This window comes from Meleagris gallopavo, chromosome 6 (genome assembly GCF_000146605.3).
Source record: "Meleagris gallopavo isolate NT-WF06-2002-E0010 breed Aviagen turkey brand Nicholas breeding stock chromosome 6, Turkey_5.1, whole genome shotgun sequence".
Classification (NCBI taxonomy): domain Eukaryota; kingdom Metazoa; phylum Chordata; class Aves; order Galliformes; family Phasianidae; genus Meleagris; species Meleagris gallopavo.
Window position 1 is genome coordinate 24,627,672 of NC_015016.2, and position 22,281 is coordinate 24,649,952.

General features: G+C 34.3%; 2 protein-coding genes across 2 annotated transcripts in view; both read right to left on the reverse strand.

Moving 5' to 3' along the window:
- LOC104911444 (MAM and LDL-receptor class A domain-containing protein 1-like) overlaps positions 1 to 18,217 on the reverse strand; it is a 30,294-nt gene extending 12,077 nt beyond the window's left edge. The window contains exons 1-8 of the mRNA XM_010712643.3: positions 18,094 to 18,217; positions 17,889 to 18,002; positions 15,322 to 15,459; positions 12,325 to 12,419; positions 12,087 to 12,246; positions 9,563 to 9,656; positions 5,540 to 5,683; positions 1,897 to 2,054 (exon numbers count right to left, since the gene is read on the reverse strand). Coding sequence (XP_010710945.1) covers positions 1,897 to 2,054; positions 5,540 to 5,683; positions 9,563 to 9,656; positions 12,087 to 12,179 — 489 coding nt within the window. The 5' untranslated portion in view covers positions 12,180 to 12,246; positions 12,325 to 12,419; positions 15,322 to 15,459; positions 17,889 to 18,002; positions 18,094 to 18,217. The remainder of the gene's footprint in view (positions 1 to 1,896; positions 2,055 to 5,539; positions 5,684 to 9,562; positions 9,657 to 12,086; positions 12,247 to 12,324; positions 12,420 to 15,321; positions 15,460 to 17,888; positions 18,003 to 18,093) is intronic.
- The window catches only part of MALRD1 (MAM and LDL receptor class A domain containing 1), a 58,413-nt gene continuing 48,313 nt past the window's right edge, over positions 12,182 to 22,281 (reverse strand). Inside the window, exons 13-14 of the mRNA XM_031554038.1 lie at positions 17,889 to 18,002; positions 12,182 to 12,246 (exon numbers count right to left, since the gene is read on the reverse strand). Of these exons, the coding sequence (XP_031409898.1) occupies positions 12,182 to 12,246; positions 17,889 to 18,002 (179 nt within the window). The remainder of the gene's footprint in view (positions 12,247 to 17,888; positions 18,003 to 22,281) is intronic.

The following is a 22,281-nucleotide window of genomic DNA, read 5'->3' on the forward strand; positions in this document are numbered from 1 at the left end:
TGTACAGTTCTAATAAGCCAATAACACACAATATTTTCCATCTTCACAATGATTCTCTGTAGCATTACTTTCATTTCTTCAGTACAAATGGATTAGACTCTCTAGCACATTCCTTGCTTCTCTTGCTGTCTTTTAGAAGGCTCAGTGTATCAGATTTATTTTAGTGATGCAGCGAAGTTGTTCAAAATACCTTCTGTCTATTCCCCTTACAATGATATAACACTATCTGCAAACAATTTTTGTAAAACTAAAATGAACAAGAATTATAGGATTTGTTTCTTCTTACCATTTTTTTTCCTATCTGCTACTCAGATTTGAGGAATGAAAGAAATTATCATGTCTTTTTCTTATCAACTCATTTTCTAAACGACAGCATTTTTTATTTTTGACGTCTCACAACAGATACTTTCACATACTGCTGTGCAACTGCTCTCATCATTTTGTCCCAACTTTTTTCATCTCAGTGTAATTTAGAACAAATTCTTATTTGTTCCTTCAAAATGATTAATGCACAATCTTTTACTTCTGCAGATGAGTGTAGTGGCATGGGTTTTGCCAGTACTGCTGAACACTTGCTGAAATTTTAATGTCTTAGTGTAAAAACATGCCTGCACATATAAACAAAAGTTGAGACTTATTTTATTTTTAATATATATCCATATATTTTGAAGCCATACAAGACACAAAGATTAAGAACTTAAAAGACAGAAATATAAGCTTATTACTTAATTGGAAACATAAGTAATAGAGAGAACACGATAGGCTGAAGTCAACAATATCTTATTTGAAAACTGAAAGTAAAAAAAAAAAGTTTTCAAAATTATCGAATGATGAAGATGATTAACACTGCCAAACATGAATGCAGTCATGGGCTGAGATAGAATATTAAATATATATAAGCCGGAAGCATTGAAAGAAAGAAAGAGAGAAAGAAAGAAAGAGAGAAAGAGAGAGAGAGAAAGAGAGAGAGAGAGAGAGAGAAAGAGAGAGAAAGAGAGAGAGAGAGAGAGAGAAAGGGGGAAAGAAAGAAAGGGGGAAAGAAAGAAAGGGGGAAAGAGAGAAAGAAGAGCCTGCAATCTTTCATAAAATCATAAATACAAAGATGTAATGGAAGAGAAATAAGATGTTTGTTACATGTTCCTATATTTAGACCCCTTGACAAATGTTGTACTTCAGGTTTTTGCATTCTAGCTTTGCGAACTAAGCATTAGTTAGATCAGTCTTTCTAAATGCTTGTGCTGTGGGATAAAAATAACTTAAATTCAACATCAAGATACAAGAGACATCAGCAAGACCAACTAACCATAGGCAGAAAGATCCCACAAGTCAAGGGAGCTAAGAAAAAATAACTGTTACTATCCAATTGTCATTTGTGTTTCAGCTTGACATGGTTATTGTATAGTTACCATTAGTAGATACATAGATGGAAGAAAATTACAACAGCCCACAAAATGAATCAGGTGGCTAAGCAAGAACTTTCCAGATATACTAAGTCAGTAACTTAATCCTGTGCCTTCATAGAGAACAAGCACAGTTTCAGCATTTTTGATGCTCTTTTTCCCATTTCCCATTTCCCATGTCCACTGTGCAGAAGGGACACTAGAAATTCTGCTACTATAGACTTTTCCCTAAATTTCCCAAATCATTTCAGTCTGTAATAGTTAGGGCTTCCCCTTGAAGTCTTATTGCAGAACATTCACCACCACACTAATTTATAGGAGACAGGCAAATATCCAGTTTTTACATCTGCATTGAACAGTGGAACAATACAAAGCGACTATTCACACAAACTAATTAAGGGGTAAGCATGTAGTATTGTGTGTTTCCTTGCAGTTTGGCTGGAAAGAGCTGGGCTGTTGGATCTTTATCAGTTGAAAATGAATGCATGCTTCTTACCTGATTGGTATACAGCACTGCCTTGAGAACGCTGTTATCTGCCATGGAGTACTGAAATTGAAAATGGCAGCTCTTGCTGGAGCAATGACACATGGAGCTGTTTAGATAAGCATTTCTGTATAACACATTGTCATTAGCTTCTAGACACACCAAATGGCCTAAAAAAATAAATAAAAAAAAAAAGAAGCTCTTTTCACAAAACAAATCTTGTATATCTCAGCCTTTGAAAATAAGAATTGCTTTGCTGCAGTTAAACCATGGCCCCATTCCTCTTACAGTGGAATCTGACTGTCATGCTAATTATGTGACTTGGATGTTACCTAAGCATTTCCTATTAAAAAGATAGATATCTATCTGCATTTTCCCCAGAAAGCAAGAATGATATCAGTTGACAATATCTTGAACTTGTGATTTCTGCATTAAAAGCTGTAAGCAGCTACACTTTGATACCTACTCTCAAATGTATTTGGAAACTTGGTTTTCTTCCTTCCTATTACATTTTCCAGGAAACAACTTTTATAGTAATACTTCTGTGGAATTTTCAAAATAATGGGAAAAGCATTCTTCTTCCTTACTGCTACAGGAGACAATAGCATCTCCACCATACATAATTAAGGTCTTTAGTTCTCAGCCAGAATTTCTGCAACAAAGTGTTGAGAGCATATTGTCTTTCCCTCTGAAGCAGAAAAGCAATTTGTGCTCTTCTTGACCTATTGCCCTTTATAAAAGCATTCCTACAGAGATTTAAAAGAGTACTCATCCCTTCAAGAATGTCTTTTATCTGTCAGAAATAAAAAGGCTAAATGCTTTATCAAATATAGCAAATCTTTTTCCTCTTCTCTCATGAGTCACTGAATATTTTGTTATCTTCTGAAGCAGCTGTTATAATAAACACTGATTAAATGTCTTGAATTTCAAATTTCTATATTCACGTGCCTGAATGCAAGTTATTTCAGATGCAGATGTTACCAAAGTTATTTCAAGCTGAAGGGAGAAACTGTCATTTCACAAGGAAAAACTCTGATTTTATAACGGACCACAATCTTTTCTTTTTGTTGTCAGTTTATACTTCATGATATACAGCCTTTCATACCAAAATACATGCTTGCAATTTCTTTGAATTCCTTACTACTTCCTTACATTTTCGTAATTCACAGCCACAACAGTTAAGCATGATAGAAAGAAAATATTACAGATGTAACCCATTCTATTTGAAAGAGATCAATAAATGCAAAGAGCTTCTAGCTGTTTGGCTAGATTTTCCTGACTTGTAATCTATGCTATTAATTTCTAGAGTAACAACTAAGCCTTCAGATAAAACTGAGTCAAAGAATGGGAGCTCTTCCTTTCTAGCAAGTTTTCTTCCATAGCAGGGCAGCTGTCTCTGAACTACTCCCTTGTAAATTTCCCACTCTACTCCTCTGGGGAAGAAGATTCAAATCTGACCTGCTGTTGTTTCTACTATTTGAGATAATTTTTGAAGAACTCCCAAGTCAAGAGCAAGAACCTTAAAAACAGTAACAACAAAACGGATCAGACTTTTTCATGTTTAAAATAGTTACCTATGAAATACCAATTTTAAAAGACATGAAGATGTCTTTGATTATTTTTCTTCAATTTCATAAGCACTGCTCTTCTTACATAAAGTATTGATTCCATTAGTTTCTTATTAAATAAATAAATGTTATCCCAGATGCAGGAAACTAGATTAATGCAGTATAAGAATAAATTATGGAAGCGATATAGTATGCAGGAAACAATAAAGAAAGAAAAAGTATTTTATGAGCTGTATTAAAGGAGAATATAAAACCACTGTGAGAACCTTTGACCCTAGAGAACTTAACAGAAAAATTACAGAGAAAGTACAGTACAACACTAGAGAAAAGAAGTAATAAAAGTACAAAGAAAGAAGTCAACCAAGGACAAAATATTTTATTAAATTTAAGAATGCCAAGAAAGAAAGATTATTCAAAACCTATAAACAATCCTTTCTCTATAAATATAATTGCCTAGATCACTTCTTCATAATTCATTTTCTTACCTCTTCTATTTGTAGTAGTAAAAGTTTTGATCAAAATCAGAAACTAAAGCTTAGTCAAGCTCTATTTGCATTGCAAGTTTGAGCTATCAAGCATATTTTTGCTGTTTGCATACCATTTCTCTAGTTTGCAGAATTTTATTTAATATCTAGCCTTTTAATTTATGCATCTAAAAATCTGTATGAGTTGAAATGATTAGTATATTGAAAGAGAAGCTGTCATAGTTCAGATTTTTCAATACCTTCCCAAGTTAGTGAAGAGTTAACTGCTGTGTGTTGTTTTGACACTTATTTGTTCTCACATTTTCCTTTTTCCTTTATGAGAGATATAAAGGACAGAGAGCTTCTCCAACCTGTTCTTTGTGTTGTGTGAACCTTCTCAGTACAATATTTATACAATAATGCTCAAGCACCTATACAATAGACATTTCAGAATGTGTTCTGCTTCTACAGAGGTTTCTTGTACCTTACTCTTGTAAAAGCTACTTACATAATTTCAGTGTCATTTCTGTTAGCAAAATATTGTCATAAAAGAGACACCCATACCAATTACTAGCTCATACCAATACCAATTACTTCTTGTTGTTAGATGTCCATGTGGAAATTTGAAAGATACTCTGACTGATTTTTTTCTTTTAAAATATAATCTGTTTTACTAATCTGTATGCTCTCCGTTGTACATAAATGTTATATTTCAGAAATTCATTTTAATAGAGCTTACACACTTTTTGATTAATATTTTATTGAAATAAATGCTGAAAATTACTTTAAAAATGATTCTCAAATCAAAACAATACCTAAGCATTCATTCTTCTGCTATCAGTGAGATGGAGCACACTTCTGTGGGCACAGAGATCAAGCAGAAAGCCATGTGCTATCACTTCCTCAAAACTGCATCACAAATCACACCATTACAAATAATCGTTACTTAGCCCCTCTGAAGACAGTCTCTGTTGAAAAACCAAACACTTGGTTGGCATGGCAATTCCATTTCATGTTACAACGCATACATCTGTATCCATTAACCTTTCAAAAAACTTTTTACATAAATCTGTAGATAAGCACTACAAAAACAAGCTTTGAAAACAAGTTTCCTTATTTCTGAAAATTTCAATGTATTATTTCTCTTCTGTCTTAAAATCATAAACATTTTTAAATTAATTTTTTCACTATTGTTCACTTGTAAAGGTTTAAAACTAACTTCCTGATCACATGCTCAGAGTCATACTACACAAATAAGACAGCCAGAAATCAAAAGAAAACACCAAACAATAGAAAAATACACAAGACAAAGGAACAATGCCAGAACTTCAATGAATTTAAATTAACTGAAGAACTGTTGTACAGATCTCATACTAAGAATTAAGTCTAGAATAAACTGATTATTAGTTTATATTGGAATTCTTTCATTAAAATCTTCTACATCTTACTAGCACACACGTTCACAGCATCCTTACTAAATAGTTGAAGCAAAATCTAAAGTATAAATTCATATAATTACTTGTCATTGTCATGCTCTATTTCCACACTAGGTCACCACTTTTTCCCCAAAAACACCAAATTATCCATGGCAGCTAGGAACTACACATTAACTTTATTTCTCACCTTTAGTGTCATTGCTGTGATATTTCACAGAGGAACAGGAAGCAATCTTGTGCCCAGATTGCAGTTGTGCCCACAAAGCTGGCACAACTGGCTGATCGGAATTCCACTCACACATGCCAAGCTCAAAGTTGGAAGTCTGTAGTGCTAAGAAACAAAGGAAAGCAATCACTCAGCTTCTTAACTTATTAGTTATCAGACTATTTCTCATTGGATATATTTGTTAAACTAGCAATTTTTCTGCCTCTGGTTTCCTCAAGTGTTCAGGCTATTGATGAGAGCTATTTAGTATTTCAGGCTGCTGTCTTGAGTAATACTATTTTAAAAAACATTCCTTAAAGATAAATGATTTTTTCAGAGCAGTGAGCTGGTATTTGTGTTAACTGATCACTGCAACCTTGGTAAATTCATTCCCACAAAAAACGTTGCCAGGAAACATCAAAAATATGACATGTCATGAAGAAAAATATTTATATTCTTTCCTATGTGATGCCACCATAAAATCACTTCAAACTGAGAATTTCAGTTTAATAACCTTTCCATATTCCTTGCAACAAAAGACTTCATTTTAGAACCAAAAGATTATGAACACACCACCACATTTTTAAGAATTTTTAAATTCTTGAAGCTTGAGATATCACATGGTGTAAAATGTTGTAATTAACCATGGCTAGAGGAAGAAAGTCATGATTTTAAGCATGATTTTAAGTACAAAAAATGTCTACTTTTCAACATTATTTCGGTGTAAAAGCAATCTTCTATTTAAGATGAACTTTTAAATTGAAGTCAAAATATCCCAGAGAGAACATAAAGATTCCTGATGATTTGGAGAAAGCAATTTATGTTGGTATACATACACATTACTGTATATTGCATCTCAAAGTCATTGTGATATTCACAATACTGATATCTCAGTAATACATCCTGTCCAACTGATGCTATAAACCTGCCATTTCCTCCATTTATTCCAATGTTGTATAAGAATGTTCCCTTTTCTTCATCCAAGTTCATCAACTGTGAAGAGCTTGCTGGCAACTTATTTCCCACTGAAAATGCGAAATCCTAGATTGATTCATAAAAAATTGATTTTGCCAAATCCAACACTTGAAGAGAGTTGCAAATAAATTCAAAGGGAGAGTTGAGTTCATTGTTAAACACTAATTATTGGAAATACTTCAATTAATTCTGCATTTTTAATTCATTTATAAATATTTGAGCACTTTTCCCTTGCAAATAATCTGTCTTGAAACAAAACACCCATTTTCTAATATCTAGTAACAGTAATACTAACATATTGGTTTTGTTTTGTTGGTTTTTTTTTTACTTCCATTTCCACGATAATTCATTCTAATGACCTCATATCAGGTACTACATTTTTTATATTAAAGGTTATATCCTTGCATGGGATCCTTTAGCTGGGATGATGCCAGTTGTAAAATTTCATACTGGATTTTTTTTTTAACGAAGTTTAGAAGTAGTATGTATGAAATACTGCAGTTTTATAGGAGAGTTAAAAAGGAAAAAGAAAAGAAATCACACTAATATTGTAGACATAGTTTTTGCATTGCAAGCAGCATCACGAGAACAACACAAATACCTTATTCTCCCTCAGAGTATTTCTGTTTCATGCCTTCAGTGCCTTTGTTCTCATGCCTGTGGCAAAATCAGTCCTAATAAAGGAGTTCTTTGTATATGCTTTGTGAGTATTCAAGAGGGATGTCTTAAGGGCAATTGTAGATACATGGATAAGAATATAAAACCTTTGAATGATACGTCTACTAGAGTTATAATTATAGGAGATCGTGTTACATCTGTTCTAGAATGTAATTTTACTATTTTCTATTTGATAGTGAAAGTAGTTATTTTGTATGATAATTGAAGCAATTTGACAACTGTTGGAAAGCAAATAAAACAAGGATATTTGAAATTGCTGTGCTCAAAATTGTATATACAAAAATCTCTTTTTCAAAACTGGACATGAGAACACAAGAGTGTATTTTGGGGATAAGGGGTAGAAAAAAAGACTTCAAATCTTCATGAAATTACATTTGTTTTTAGCCATCAAAGTTTGGATCAGGAAACTCCTAAAAATACAAATGCATAAGCTACTTTATTCATGATCCTAACACTGTCATACTTATTAATACATATGCACAGTTCAGTTCACATATGTTTACACTGGTATTGAAAATCTGAAAGATTTCATGGATTTTATCTACAAATTTAAAAGAAGATCAGTTGTATAAAAGCTTAACAAGATATTCCTTAAGGAATACAGAAAATGTTACTTTCAATTCAAGCTATCATTAACCTGACCTTTTATTTTAATCACTGGAAGATGTTCAACAGTAAAATTACTCTTTTAGGGAGAAAACTAAGATTGTTTGACCTGTTCCTTAGCTGCTGTGAGCAACTGCAACTTAGATTTCTCCTAATGAAGTTCATTTCTAATGTTGACACACAGGATAAGAATGGGCTCTTAGTGAACTATGTCTGAGTGCTGTAGCTCAATATGTGTACCTCACTACATATTTCAATTGTTGTCATCTTAGGTAAGTTTAGCAGCACTGTTGAGTACATGTTTGTTTCTATTTTTAATGTTTTTCTCTCTTTGAGATAGTATTTCATCTCTTTTTGTTTGTTTGCTTCAGAAGCACTTTGTTTATGGAAAAAAAGGAAATCAGTATATTTGTACGGAGAGACTGACATCCACCCACTCAAGTAATCATGTACATTGCTAGATTCTGGCAATGCTTTTTTTATTTTATTTTTTTTTTAATATATATATTTTGAGCCTGTCCTTTTATCTGCAGAAATCCTCCAAGGAACAGAACAAAGCTGGGAGAATCCTACATGTTTCTTCTTTTCTTTTTTCATTGGCAGTTGCAAATTCAACTTTATTTGAGTTCACAGACAAGTATGCACATAGTTTTAAATTAGCATCCTTGCTCAGGATTGCTAGGAAACCTCTACAAAACCGGAAAGCAAGATCAGCAACAACATGAAAACATTTATATGAATTTAGCTTCTGCAGCTGTTCATTTAAAAAAAGTCAAAACATGGAAAGCCTTATGCAACTGAGTCTAGTAAGCTCAAACTTTTTTTTTCTACAATAAGAGATCCCCTTTGTATGCCTGAATTTTTAAGATTTGTGTCTTATTCTTACTACAATCTGCTTATGATTGCTCAGCACTTCTAAAATGTTAACCACATCCTTCTATTTTCCCAATGGGATCTCTGGAGAACTTTGTTTTAAAGTACAGTACGAAAATATAAAAAATCTTTTTTCTGATGTGCGTCCAACATGGCATCTATACCTCACATTAAATTTAAAGACCAGACCCTCACAGTCTGTGCCATATCTCAGAGGCAGGAAGCAAAAGGGATATTTTGAACCAGAACTGTACTGAGCTGAGGCTGTAGCCTGAGTACAACACTGCAATCCTCTTTTATAATATAGAGCAGCAAGTAATCTAATTTTTGCTAGGATGGGTTGCATTCTTTTCCCATGAAACTGTGTTGGGTTAAAAAGCGAAAGACTAAATGTTTTGCTGCAGAATCTCAACACGCATAGATGGTTCAGCTGCAGAGCTGACAGCCTGACTCTACAGCTCTCGGATGTAGCAGAGCAGAACAAAATAATCCCCCCTACAGCTGAGGAGCAGGACCTTTCACATTTTTAAAAATAAACAAAAGTGCTTTGGGAATTTCCCTGAACTCAGCTCCGAGGCTTTCCCTGAGTTGTATGAAAATATCAGTTCTTTGGCCAATGAGTCCTTAGCGGTCTCCTATGCTGGTATGGTGTAACATACTAGATTTCTTGAGGTATTTATTGTCATTCTTTGTAACTCCATCTAGATGTAATTTGACAGATAATGGTTTAGAGGAATGAAAATTAGTCACGTAAAAACATGGAGTTAAGAAAGTCTTTAAGTATCATATGGCTCTCTCTCCTTTACGTTTCTCTTCTAATCAAAGCAAAAAGTAAAGAAAATTAACAATTTCCTGAAAAATAAGTATTCTTACCAGATGCTAGAGAACATCCTTCACTGAAAGAAACATCATCAATAGCAACTGTTACATTTTGTCTCTGGTTCTCCACCATCCCACGGAAGATAACCTGCAGAGTTTAACATGAAATCAACAAGAAATGACATTCACCAGTTAAACAGATGAAGGAGCAAAATCAAACTAATTTTACTAGAAAAGATCTGGGAACCACTGCAAAATATATTAAAATCTAAGTAGGGATTATAACATTTAGGAAACAGAAAGGACTGTACATTTTACCAAAACATTCTTCCCTCGGAGAGTGGAAATATGAATGTTTTCTGGTTGTTTTCAAAATTTACCAGTGACCTGGAACAAAGTCAGGGCAACAAACACCTTTTCAGTTTAGAAGCCTTTCATCAACAAGTTTCATCAACAAACCTTGAAGAGTACTCAGAAATGAAAAGCAAAACTCAATATTTATTCTGTTCCAATATTACAGTAGTGATGCTTTTCCTAAAAACATCCTCTCTATTTAGAGAAGCTACAAATATTATACATTTCTGTCTTAAAGGCAGATTTTAACTTACTGCAGTGAAGTAGGAGGGAACTCAGCAACCACGCTTCTTGGAAAGCAGCAAAGATTCATAGTACTAAATTTTAGGGGTAAGGAAATAACTGCAAAAACAGAAGTGAAACCCTAAGCCCCGAACATCTTCTCTTAATGAAATTTGTGGAAAAAAAATTTGGTCTGAGTGGAAGGGAGAAAAATGTAGTTCAGGAGAGGAAACCAGAATACAGGTTACCACACAGGAGCCAAACTAGACCAGCTGAGATTGTAATGTGTTGGGCAATTCAAGTGGTAATATTCTTCATGTTTCAGAATTTCAAAATTTTTGAAAGTCAAATCCCTAAACTGTAGTCTATAACATATGCTTGTTAAAAGAGTGTATTTACTTATTTGAGCAGAAGGAGAAACAAAAAGTGTTAGTTAACATCATTGACTGGCAAAGAAAATAAGAAGCCAAGGCTGATTTTAATTAATATCTCACCAGTTATTCTTGAAAAATTGATGCAAAATACCAAAGCACTCTATTTCAAAAAAGATTTCTACTCTGGGAAAAAAATTATACTAATTTCCTATTCAATTTTTTTCCATAGAATATTTAATAGTTAAAAAGAAATGCTATAACTAAGAAATCTGAAATTATAATCAAAATACTCAAACATGACAATGAAATTCCTATTCATTAAAAGGGTAAAGATTTTGATTATTTTGTCAGATAGGAACAAGAAATAATTATATTTCTAATACTTTCATTGCAATGGGATTTTTCATGTTGATGCAAAGAACAGGTATGATTACTAGTCATTTGATAAAAACTTTTTACTTATTTGTGCATACTTTGAAACATTTTCTTGAAGAATGACACAGATAGCCCTGTAGGGCTACAGATCTCATAGAAGGAAAAGTTCAGAAGCACAAGTAAACTGCATGACCAGCATCTTGCAAACTGTAACTGGAGGGAAAAGTTGCAACCAAAGAAAGACTCAGCCATGTTCTACAGGTTTGGTGATATGCCCAACTACATTCCTTTAGTCGATTGTAATGATTACTGCACAAAGTTTGACATCTGTCTCTTTAAAGCTGGATGTGCCAGCTCTTTTTACAGAAGCCAAAACATAACAAGGTTTGCAATCTGCAATCTAGTTAGGATTTGATCCAGAAATTTAGAGGCAGGAAGATGGCATACTTTATTGAATCCAGTCCCCAAACCCAGTCAATTTTATAAATGATGTGAAGAATGAAAAAGTAAATGTAGAAAGAAACCCTTCCAGTACAATCTCGCATTGCTAAACTGCTCACATCAGATGGAGCTAAGTTTTCAACAGATAACAACAGTGATACTAGAGTTGAGTGCATGTATTTTATAACATACACCCTTAGCCTCCTCAGATCTTGGAGTTTTACCTCTGCAAGTCAAGTAATTGTGTTACTCTTATGTTTTATGGAAACAAGGTTGCTCCCTTACACCTTCAGGTTTGTACACTAAGCAAATCCTAACAGTTTTAGGCAATAACATCATATGAATGCATTCTATGATAAAGGCTCAAAGACCATAAAAAACATAGCTACACCTGATGCATTGCTAGAGAGCAGAAGCTATCAGTACAGAACAGTATTTCATAGACAATACTTATAAATTAAACCTCAATTTAGCAATGCAGTTAGACTGAGCCGAAAAGCATATTTTACTGAAGGTTAAGTTCCTAAGATATCACTTCTATCAGCAGATATATAGTTTGCAATGCAATAAGATACTCTTATTGAAGACACATGCACATTTTAAGTGAGGTATACCATCACTTTTAACACCAGAAAAATGAGAACAAGCAGCATTTATTACTGACAGTCTTGAACTTCCAAATAGCTGATCTTTTTTATATCTTCTTATTATGCTCCCCATTTACAGGATATTTATATTTGCCGTACTAGAAGAAAAGAATGTAGAAACCTTCTACCTTTATGTACAATTTACAGACAGCTCACGATACCAACCTCAAAATTTTCAGTGCTATTGACTGTGATGGTTTTTGCTTTTCCACTGGTTTTGCGGTTCTCCTGAATCACCCCAGATGTTTTCAATAGCATCTTCAGAGTGCTTTTGAAGCCCCACAATCAATACTCCATTCTGACTGATCCAATACTGAAATGTGATCTAGCACAAAAAAGTTATAATTATTACAGTGAAGTGCTATGACAAAAAGCCAAAATAAAGGACTATGGATCCAAATACCTGGCAAACGTGTTCTTCATCAGTTGGAAGCAAAACTTTGGACCTTAACGTTGCAGAAGACAATCTCATCTCAGAGGATAATGAAAGGAAATAAGCTATTAAAATAAATATAAACACATATAAAACAAGGAATTTTTTCATACTAATTCATACTTTCATCAAGTATGAATTAGTAACTAAATTGCAAAATAGAACTTTTTCCATAAAAAAGATTCATGGCACACTCATAGCCATTATATGTCAAGCTTTATCTCATTGTGACATACTGCTTCTCTGTGATCAGGCTAAATTTCAGGTAGGCTTCCAAAATTTTTTCAAAACTTTAGCTTCTGGCTTGAGTTCTCAATAAAGTGCAAAATTTTGGAACAAAGCTGATTTAGTAAGCTGATCAAAGAACTTAAACAATTGAATATTTTGTGTATTCATGCCTAAACAAAAAACTGTCGTGACCTGCAACAGCTCAAGTCTTTAAGGAGGTAGAGAAAGACATGAAGGGATGTTACATTGTTCCACTCTTCCAGAGGATGTGGGTATGCTTCTGGCTGCTCAGGAAATTTCCTCACAGCAGAGAGGATGTCCTGGTATCCCCAGGCTTGGATCCCAAATGAAGGAAGAATCATTCTCAGAATCCACCATAATCCTTGTGTTACAGAATAAGTCCAAAATGAATCTTTGCCTTACTTTAAAGTATAGCAGCTCAACAAGAATAAGGAAACTACATTATTGATGAAATAAAAGAACCATGTGGACAGACAAAGATAAAGAGTGCCCATTGAGTACTAGTAAATGGTTAAATCAGTTAACAGATGATTTTGCTGCTAATCTGTGTGCAATTACTTATCGTGACAGCAGGAACTCCTCCCTCCTATGGTCTGCCATAGGACTTCATCGTAAATGTACAATATATTTTCCAGTCTTTAAGCAGGAACAAATATAAAACATATTACGCAGTCTGCTAAGTCTCTAGTAATGGGAAAAACTTGCTGGCCTTGAGTAGCTGCATAAGTTTCTTCTTCTCCACATATTTTTTAGAAGATAAAAGGTAAAGTTTTACTGGATATAGGCAGGAATCGCTGCCAGGTCTTTGCTGCCTTCTGGTGCAACATACTACCAAGTATGCACAGACTCTTGAAATTTCAGCTAGAGTAATATTGCTGCCTGGTTTATTTTGATACAACCAGGATTTTATTAGATTTTTATTACATTGAGCTCATCTTGTATTTGTTTCTTGATTACAAGCTCTGTCATTATGTTGCAAACCACTCGATTTTCCACTCATGCACTTAAAATAAAGTTTATTTTACTTTATAAAAAAGTTTTGGTATTAACCCAGATTTTTTTGCTCACATCACTTTAACCCAATATTTATTTGAAAAGAGTCTTATTTTCAGATTAATTGTTAAAGATGTGCTTGTATGCTTTATAAGCAAAAAGTTATTAAAAGCATACCACAGAATCACAAAATCATAGGGGTTGTAATGAACTTTTAGGGATCAGAAAGTTGAAGCCCCTTGCTAAAGTAGGTTCCCTACAATAGGTTACACAGGATAGCATCCAGGCAGGTCTTGAATATCTCTAGAAACTCCATAACATCTCTAGGCAGCTTGTTCAGTGCTCTGTCATCCTCACAGTAAAGCAGCTCTTCCTCATGTTTTTATGGATCTACTTTTGTGCCAGTCTGTGCCAGTTGCCCTTTGTCCTGTTGCTGCATACCTCTGAAGAGAGCCTGGTCCTATTCATTTGGCTCCAGCACATTAAATATTAATAAACAAACAACAGTTTTTCCAGGTACTCACCTCTAAGTCTACAATTCACATTAATCGTTAAATGAAACTGTTACCTGATTGGTATCTTACGCAGTACGTAGGAGGTAGAACTTGCTTGAGAACAGTACAAATTTCCATACTCCCAGATCATAACTGTTTAAGAGCGAGGTCAAAAACACCTATAGGCTTGTCAATCCATAATTGATAATTTAGTCTTCTGTAAGTTATATTGTTATATTCTCTCTAACACTTTATGCCTGCCACCTTGTGCATGTTCTGAGGAATCAAAATCACTACTGTGTTTGTGAGAAGTGAGTGGGAGTGGATGGATAAGGAGAAAGAGACAAAGAAAAACACAGAGAAGATAATTAAGTGGTTTGGATAATAAGCCCACATATTTTCTTTGATAATAAAGTGCTCCATCAAATTGTTAACCTCTTTCTTTGCTTTTTTACAAACAAGCTTTCTAACAACTCAGGAAAGCAGGAATAAATGCATTGTAACTAAATATTTGGCTCAGGTTAATTTAAGTTAAGAAGAAATTTAAGCACTCCGGAAGAAAGAAGCCAGGTTTTGGAAATTAAGGTTAACTTGGCAAAAGAAAAAGCATAAGGGATATATATCTCTGGAGACGGGGTCAATTAATTACTCCAGTGAGGGACAATCTTTAAACAAAGTGAAAATATAATAAGTTTTAGAGAAGCTGGCTCAGATAGGCTATGAAATCTCTTCCTATTCTCAGCTCCAAAATCATCCTTTCTCAAAATATTTGAAACAACAACACAAGTTACAGATGACATATACACACGCTTTGGTGTTCAAAAATCAAATGTAAATATATCTCAAGGCAAGGGATTCGATTATAGTTTCTAAAATTTGTAACTATAATGACTGACGTTATGATATCTCTGTAACAGGTAGGGATCACTCAGGCAGATAAACGTGACTCTTGATGATCAATTACTTATTCCTCCACAAGAGCAGGAAACTGTTTCTTTCCACCCTCCTCCCTTCAACCACTCCTTCACCCTTTCCATCCCCCACAGAATTCTAGACTACTCTGATTATAAGCACCTAGAAAGTTCTGGTGTCCAGGTTTTTATTTTATCTCAGAAAACAACGTGTCAGCATCCAGTAGATCTATCAAGAAAATAGCAATTTAAGCAAATAATACAGAAGTAAATAACTTGTAAAAGCCTACGATTCCTTCAGTGAAGGCAAGGATTCTTACTAGTGTCATTCCCATTGTGGTCAGAATATGGTGGTCCCACACCAGAGTTGCCATTTCTTCTAATCCATCCGGGATGTAAACTCACTTCATGAAGAAGTTTGCAGAAGTCAGTTTCAAAATCACATTTTTCAGAGGAACCTAAATGAAAGAAATTCAGAAGGGCAGATATGTGGGAGTGCATCCAGATGCACATCCACCATGTGGAAAATATTTGTCAGCTTTATCCCTCATGCAGCAGAGAAGGGCAAGGTAAGGCTTTGCCTTCTAAGTGGGATTCTTTAGACACCAGGACTATCCTCATGCTGCCATACAAATTAGTTGCCCTTGATATTTGGTCTGGAAGGAAGGACTTGGATTTGTTGTAACTTCTAATTTTAATTAAAAGTTTGTTTAAGCTCTTCTTCTCACCGCAGCACTATGTTTGTTGGATTTGGGGAATTTAATTTTAAAATCATTAGATAAACTTGCGCACATGTGTTAACTGGAATGTGTAAATGATAAGAGCATTCATCTGATATCTGGGAGAAGGAGTAGCAAATCAAATCCAGATTCGTTAATGTGTGTGCCCAGATGCCTTGAACTTTTCTCTGACAATGTGCTTCTCATTTATCCAAATATAATCCTGATATACGTTTGGCACAGAAGTCCAAAATCAATTCTGGGATACTTGTTCTTAGTTCCTCTGCAATTAGGACAATAGTTACCACTGTACTGTGTACCAATTAGTTCTGTAACTTGATTGTGCTGCACTAAAACATTCTAAATGCCACTGGCTCAAAACAATGCCTGTTGAATTCCTTGATGATAGACATATCTCGGGTTAAGCATACCATTTCCACAAGAGATGGATATTTTATGTTTTCACTACATAAGCTTGAAACCTTGACTGTGCTTGATTTTGGTTTCTCTAGAAAAAAAAGCACTTCCTCTAGGCCACATCTTGTATTATGCTTATAGAATATGCAGCAAGATATGCATACTCTAATTTTTATGCAGGCTTTTTAACCACATTTCAGTGAATACCACCACAGATAAACACTTAAAATGCAACTAGAGAAGGTTGCTCTAAAGATCAGTAAAAATAGAATAGCATCCTATGGGCTGTGTGCAAGAAATAAATGCCAAAACACATTCCATTTAAAACAGGGAGATGAGGAAGTGCTGTGGAACTCTGAGTGACAGCTTGTGGACTCTCTGGCTGCTCAGATAATAGTCCGGGTTGTGCTGGGGCAGAAGTTAGCTCATGGAGAGAGATCAGGGTGTCAATTTGTATGTTTGCCCATCTGCCACACACTGTTATGATCTGGAAATTTTGCAAAGTTATTTTTCTACTTAAACTTCTGCTTTGCAATTATACGTTTGAGATAGGTCCCTACTGTTCTTCTATACCTTGCACAGATTTCAGGATGTTTCTTCACTTAAAATATTGCAAAGATGGAATGTCAGATGATACACTTTTATAGTTATTTAGGACTTCTGATGTGGCTTGTGTTTTGTCACAACATTGGAAAAAAAGTGGAATAAGCCCTACAGTCCCTTTTACTCATTCATTTAAACCTCTAAAATTTTATTGAAAAATATTCACTATAAACAATCTTAGAATATTTTGTTCTCAGAATATCTGCAAACGAAGTTTTATAAATAGATGTACTTGAAATAGAACCTTAAACAATAATTTGTTTCTGCCAGACTTGGATTTTTTAATACTTTTTTTAATGTTTATTTGCAGATAATTCTGAGGAAAACTTCCTTCTGATCTTTTGCTTTTTTTTTTTTTTCATATATGTCTTTCAGCAAATACTTTCAAGTTAGATTTTCTTTGAAAGCAAACATTCCCTTGAAAAAACAATCATGAACGATCAAGGATTTTCTGATTGAAAAAGACACTGCTTTCACTGTTTTGTACATCTTGATGTTTTCTGTCCATTTGAAAATTTCCTAAGAAAATTCTGAACATTATTTTGTGCATTTCATGTAATGTGAAACAGATAAGCTTCAACAACATTTATGCTTTTGATGAATTACTGATATGCTTCAGCCACTTCAAGAGCTGAAGTATAAAAGCATAAATAAAATGTTGGTTGATGAATCAGCCAGTCTGCACCTTAACATGACTCTGGAATGCTTCTGTGAATTATATTTTACTTCCCCTCTATAATTAACTGTTGCCATAACTTGATGTGAATATGAAAGTTATGAAATTGGACATCATAGTGTGACTTCAAAAGATGAAGTTGCAATGTGATTTAAAACAATTAGTGAACTCTGATAATAATATAAAGTAGGCCAAAAGTGAAATATCCTTTGAATTGTAAATTGATGAGGAGACATTCACTTTGCTATGTAACATCAGGATAAAAATTTACAAGTGAGGTACAGCATATACAATGAAATTGAATCATCAAAAAATAAATCAAGCAAAAAAAATGAGACAGAAGAAAAAGGAAAAGCAGAAGGAATAATTCTCAATTTTTTTCTTATATGAAGAATTCCCCCCTAGTTCCCACTGTTGCCACATTATGTTATCAAATTGTATCATGCTTACAATTAAGCCCACTGAGACTTACCTTGTCTCTCATCACTGCTGCTTCCGCACTGGTTGGTGAAAACACACAACTCTCCAGATGGAGCGGAGGAGCCATCACTACATTGCCATTCTCTTCCTGTAGGTGAACAAATATCTGCCAGAGCAACACAATATAACACACAAAAGCATATGGATTTGTTCATGGGCTACCCTACTATCCAAACTCCCACTTTAAAAAGAATTACTTTTTACTGTCTAGTATTTATTGAGAAGTATCTCTGAAAAAAGTCAGCGTTTGCACACATCTCTCAAAGACTTCTTTGGAACGTCAGAACTTTGCAAACCCACAGCTTAATGAAACATGGCTTCCGTGAAGCAGCGACTTTCAACCCAGCATATCTTTGAATAATATTTAACTTAATCATAACATTGTTTTATGACTAAAAATTTTGGTGCATGCTGTGCAAGTCCACTGTGTATCATTAACTTATTGACAGAATTTATTGCCCGATAGCTTGCAAACATGAGATAAGAAAGTAACATGACCACACAGAAGAATTACTAACTAACCAGAATTTATAAAGATCTCTTTCCTCATAGGGTTTTGGTAGATGCTTACAGAACTTATGAGGAGCTCGTGCATCAGATGTAGAAACACTGTTAAAAAATTCAATGCTGATTTTGCATCACATATATTGCAAGTGACTGATACAGGAACAGAAAGATTTTCAAGGCCTGTAAACAAATGATGCCAATAGTTTAAAGAGGTATCTATTTATTACTTACTTGAGCTACAACTATAGATAGAGACTGTATTGAAGGTATCTGATTTTCAGTGGTAAAACTCACAATTTGCATAACTGAACTAGCTATTAATAATGTTTTCGAGATGATTAAATTCCTGTATTCTCTGGAAGAAGTTCTGTAATTGTAGAAATAGAAGAAAAAATGTATAGTTAGACTGACACAGGAGTTCTTTTTTACTCGGTCAAGAAATTGATTTGCTTTGTTTAAGCAGATTTGCAGTTCATTGTACGTAAGCCCATCAGGGCTTACCCAGGAGTAAAGAGCATTACAAAAGCATCCTTGCATAGAAGGACTCCACCAGTGTAAGAAATAGAAGTCAATGCCCTGACTGAAGATATCAGCTGAAGGTTACAGGAAGAGCCTAAACATCAATTTGCCCTCAGTAGACACAGCACTGAGAAAGCAGACAGCAGTGAAAAAATCACTGGTTTCCTTTTGGAGGAAGATAAACTGATATATTAGACTTCTCTAAGGACTGCCATCCAACTGTGGAGAACTGCATGGATTATCTTGCATAGATTACCTAATATTGACTGTAAAAATGGAAAGAAAAAAAAAAAAAAGAAGAAAACGGCTCTCTCCTCCATTCAATCTTATTCAATCTGTGTACTTAAAATAAGGATTATTGCTCAATTTTGCTTCTGAATTTGTCCCTGAATGAAGTAAGTGATTTTGGAAGCTTTGCTTACAAATAAACTAGTTTAACAGTTTTTAAAGTCATATAAATGCCAAGAGTGGTTTTGGGAAAAATCCAAATATTCCATTTCATCATGACCTTAAATCATGGGAATGCATTCATATGCACTGTTGCCATATATAGCAAGTAACTCCTTCTTCAAGTGTTGCTCAGTTAAAATAAAGTGGTAAATAATTCAAGATAGTGGTATGGGAAAGGATTCCTCTGTTCATCATCATAATCAAGACTTTGTTGGTGCTTAGACACCAGAAAGCAAAGGGCTGGAACTGAGCTCTCTCTGAGACTAAATCAGCTGTTCTTCATGCAAGAGCCACACAGAGCTGATTGCTCAAAGAAACAGAAACCATAACTCCCTGTGCACAAGTGGTACACTTTGAAACAAGAGTTTCCTGGCATTTTTTTTTATGCTGAAATTCTATGTCAAAGAAGACCTTCATCCATGTCATCTTAACGCTATTTAAGCACTAATTTTTTACATTAACTTCTGACTGACATTGCTGCTAATCAGAATTCTGGGTTTTCCTCTTCTATCATTTACTTCTGTTGGTTGCCAGAGAAAATCATGAATTGAAATGGAGTAATCAGACAAAGCCAAAGACAGAATATTCTAAACAGCATTGTGAATAACAACCATTTAAAAGCATGATCCTCCAGTCATATACTGCATATGAATCTTAGACATTTTACACGCACTATTATGTTCCTACAGCTAAACACCTTTAACAACTGTTTAAACCAGAATATAAATATAAAAGAAAGGTTCAAATACCTTCTGGATTTGCTTGCTCAGATGTTCTGAACTTGATCTAACAATAAGGAGAACAGCAAACATGTGGGCTTAGGGATTACCTGCAGTGTTCAACACACCACAGCTTGGTAACCTTTCCGCTATTACACATGCCTTGAAAAATGCAGTCAATTTATCAGTGCTGTTCTTAATCACTATTTAAAGACAATAATGTTGTTCAGATCTTGTCATCTAACAAGTTTACGCAATTTTATGAGAAGTGCAGTGAGCTTATTTGCTCTTTTAACTAATCCCTGTTGCCAAGCTGTGAGTTCTGCTGCCCTGCTGTTCAACAAATGAGTAATTACTTACTAACAAATTACATATAAATTTTAAAAGTGGCTTATATTTATTAAGAAAACAGGCTTTTATTTAACATTTTAGATTTATATTTTTGAGATTTTCTGTGAAGCCAAGAGATGGGGGGAGCAATGGCTTCCTGATGTTCAATGGAAATTAATAGGAAGACCCAGATTAATTTAGTCCAATCTCTTTTGAGCAAGAGTAGAGACAACCGTACCTAATGAACATCACAGCATATACAGTAAGAGATACCTAATCTTTCCACACAGTTCTGTAGTGTATTGGTGCTCATCGGAATTTGGTACATATGTTAATGTATCATTTGTTAATCTCACTTTCTGTAACAAAATCCACTGGAAGTTATCAAATCTCAAAAGCAGAAGAAAAATCAATTACACAAATTGTTTTCTTCCTGATGTCCAATACTGCATTCCATGAAGAAAAATCAAAATCCTTGCAACCAATTTTGTTTGAAAAGCACTTCTTCATCAACCAGGAGATAAACTGAAATCCCAAGCAATTAGCTAAATTAAAAACCAAATTGCTGGTTAACTAAAGGTCAAGGAAAAAAGCTGTAAAGAACTAGAACTGTACCTAGAAAACCACACAAGTAGTATAGTATACTAATGCAAAATTTTATGTCAACAAGAGCACAAATGCTGCTATCCATTTAATAGTTGTGAAGTTGAGACAGCTAAATTCACCAATCTCCAGGAATCACAGTTCAAAATGTCAATCATTATAAGATTATAAGTAGTAACTATTTTAATTTCTACATAACCAATAAATGTATCTAATACTTTAATTGATAGGTATCAATATTTTCTGAAATTGTACCTTTGAAACAATTCAAATTTTCTTACCATAATAATTATCTCATGCTGTAGGAAGCTTGCTTCATGTGAGCTTTTATTAAGCTTGATTTGATAAGTAATTTAACCACTTCAAGTGTCTATCTGTGGATGTTTTCATTTTGAAAATATTTGGAAAGCGCTGATTTGTTGAATCCATAATTTATTAGTTAAACACACTTGTTTTGACAAAGCTTTTACATGTGAATCCAAGAGATTCAAACTGAGGTTTAAAAAAAATACAGGAATAAAAATTGATATTCAGGTAGTCCAAAACCTAATCCTGGGAGTGAAGACTGAATCAACTCAGTATGTTCAGAGCAGGAAAATGGTATTAATTAAATGCCTTAGATGCCCAAACACAAGGGAAGTAGAAATAAGAGGAAAAGAAGATTATTGCAAAAGTTAATGGACATTGTTAGCTCAAGGCAAAAGACTGTGAAAACTAGAAAAATATAGGATGACAATCATGTAAACCTTCTGGGACTATTTTAATAGGATAAAAGAAAAAAGAACTAGCTTTATGAAGAATTATGTTTACTTAACTAAACAGATAAAACAGTTGTCTGGTTTGTAACAAGTAACTGATGCCAGCAATTCTGGAGATTTCTTACCTGTAAATTCCCAAGAGCAAATAGCTGGAATGCACACCTCCACGCATACCTTCGACTTGTCTGTTAATACAAGAGAGCAGAATTATGACAAAATATCTCTGCAATTGTCAGGGTAGGATGCAGAAGCACTGCGTGTCTACAAAGATAAAGAAACAACTTGTGTCCAGAGTTGTACCAATCATTACAGAATGAAACTTGTCAGAATGTCAGAAATCTCTCATGGGGGACTGAGTCCAAGATGTGATGTGACTTCCTATGAACTACAACAGAGGCAGACATTTTTATTTAAATAAAATTTCCAGTCTGATGAGAAGGCATTTCCCAGCTGATGTGGACCAACTCCATCTATTTCCTACTTCTCCTCTGGATATCTT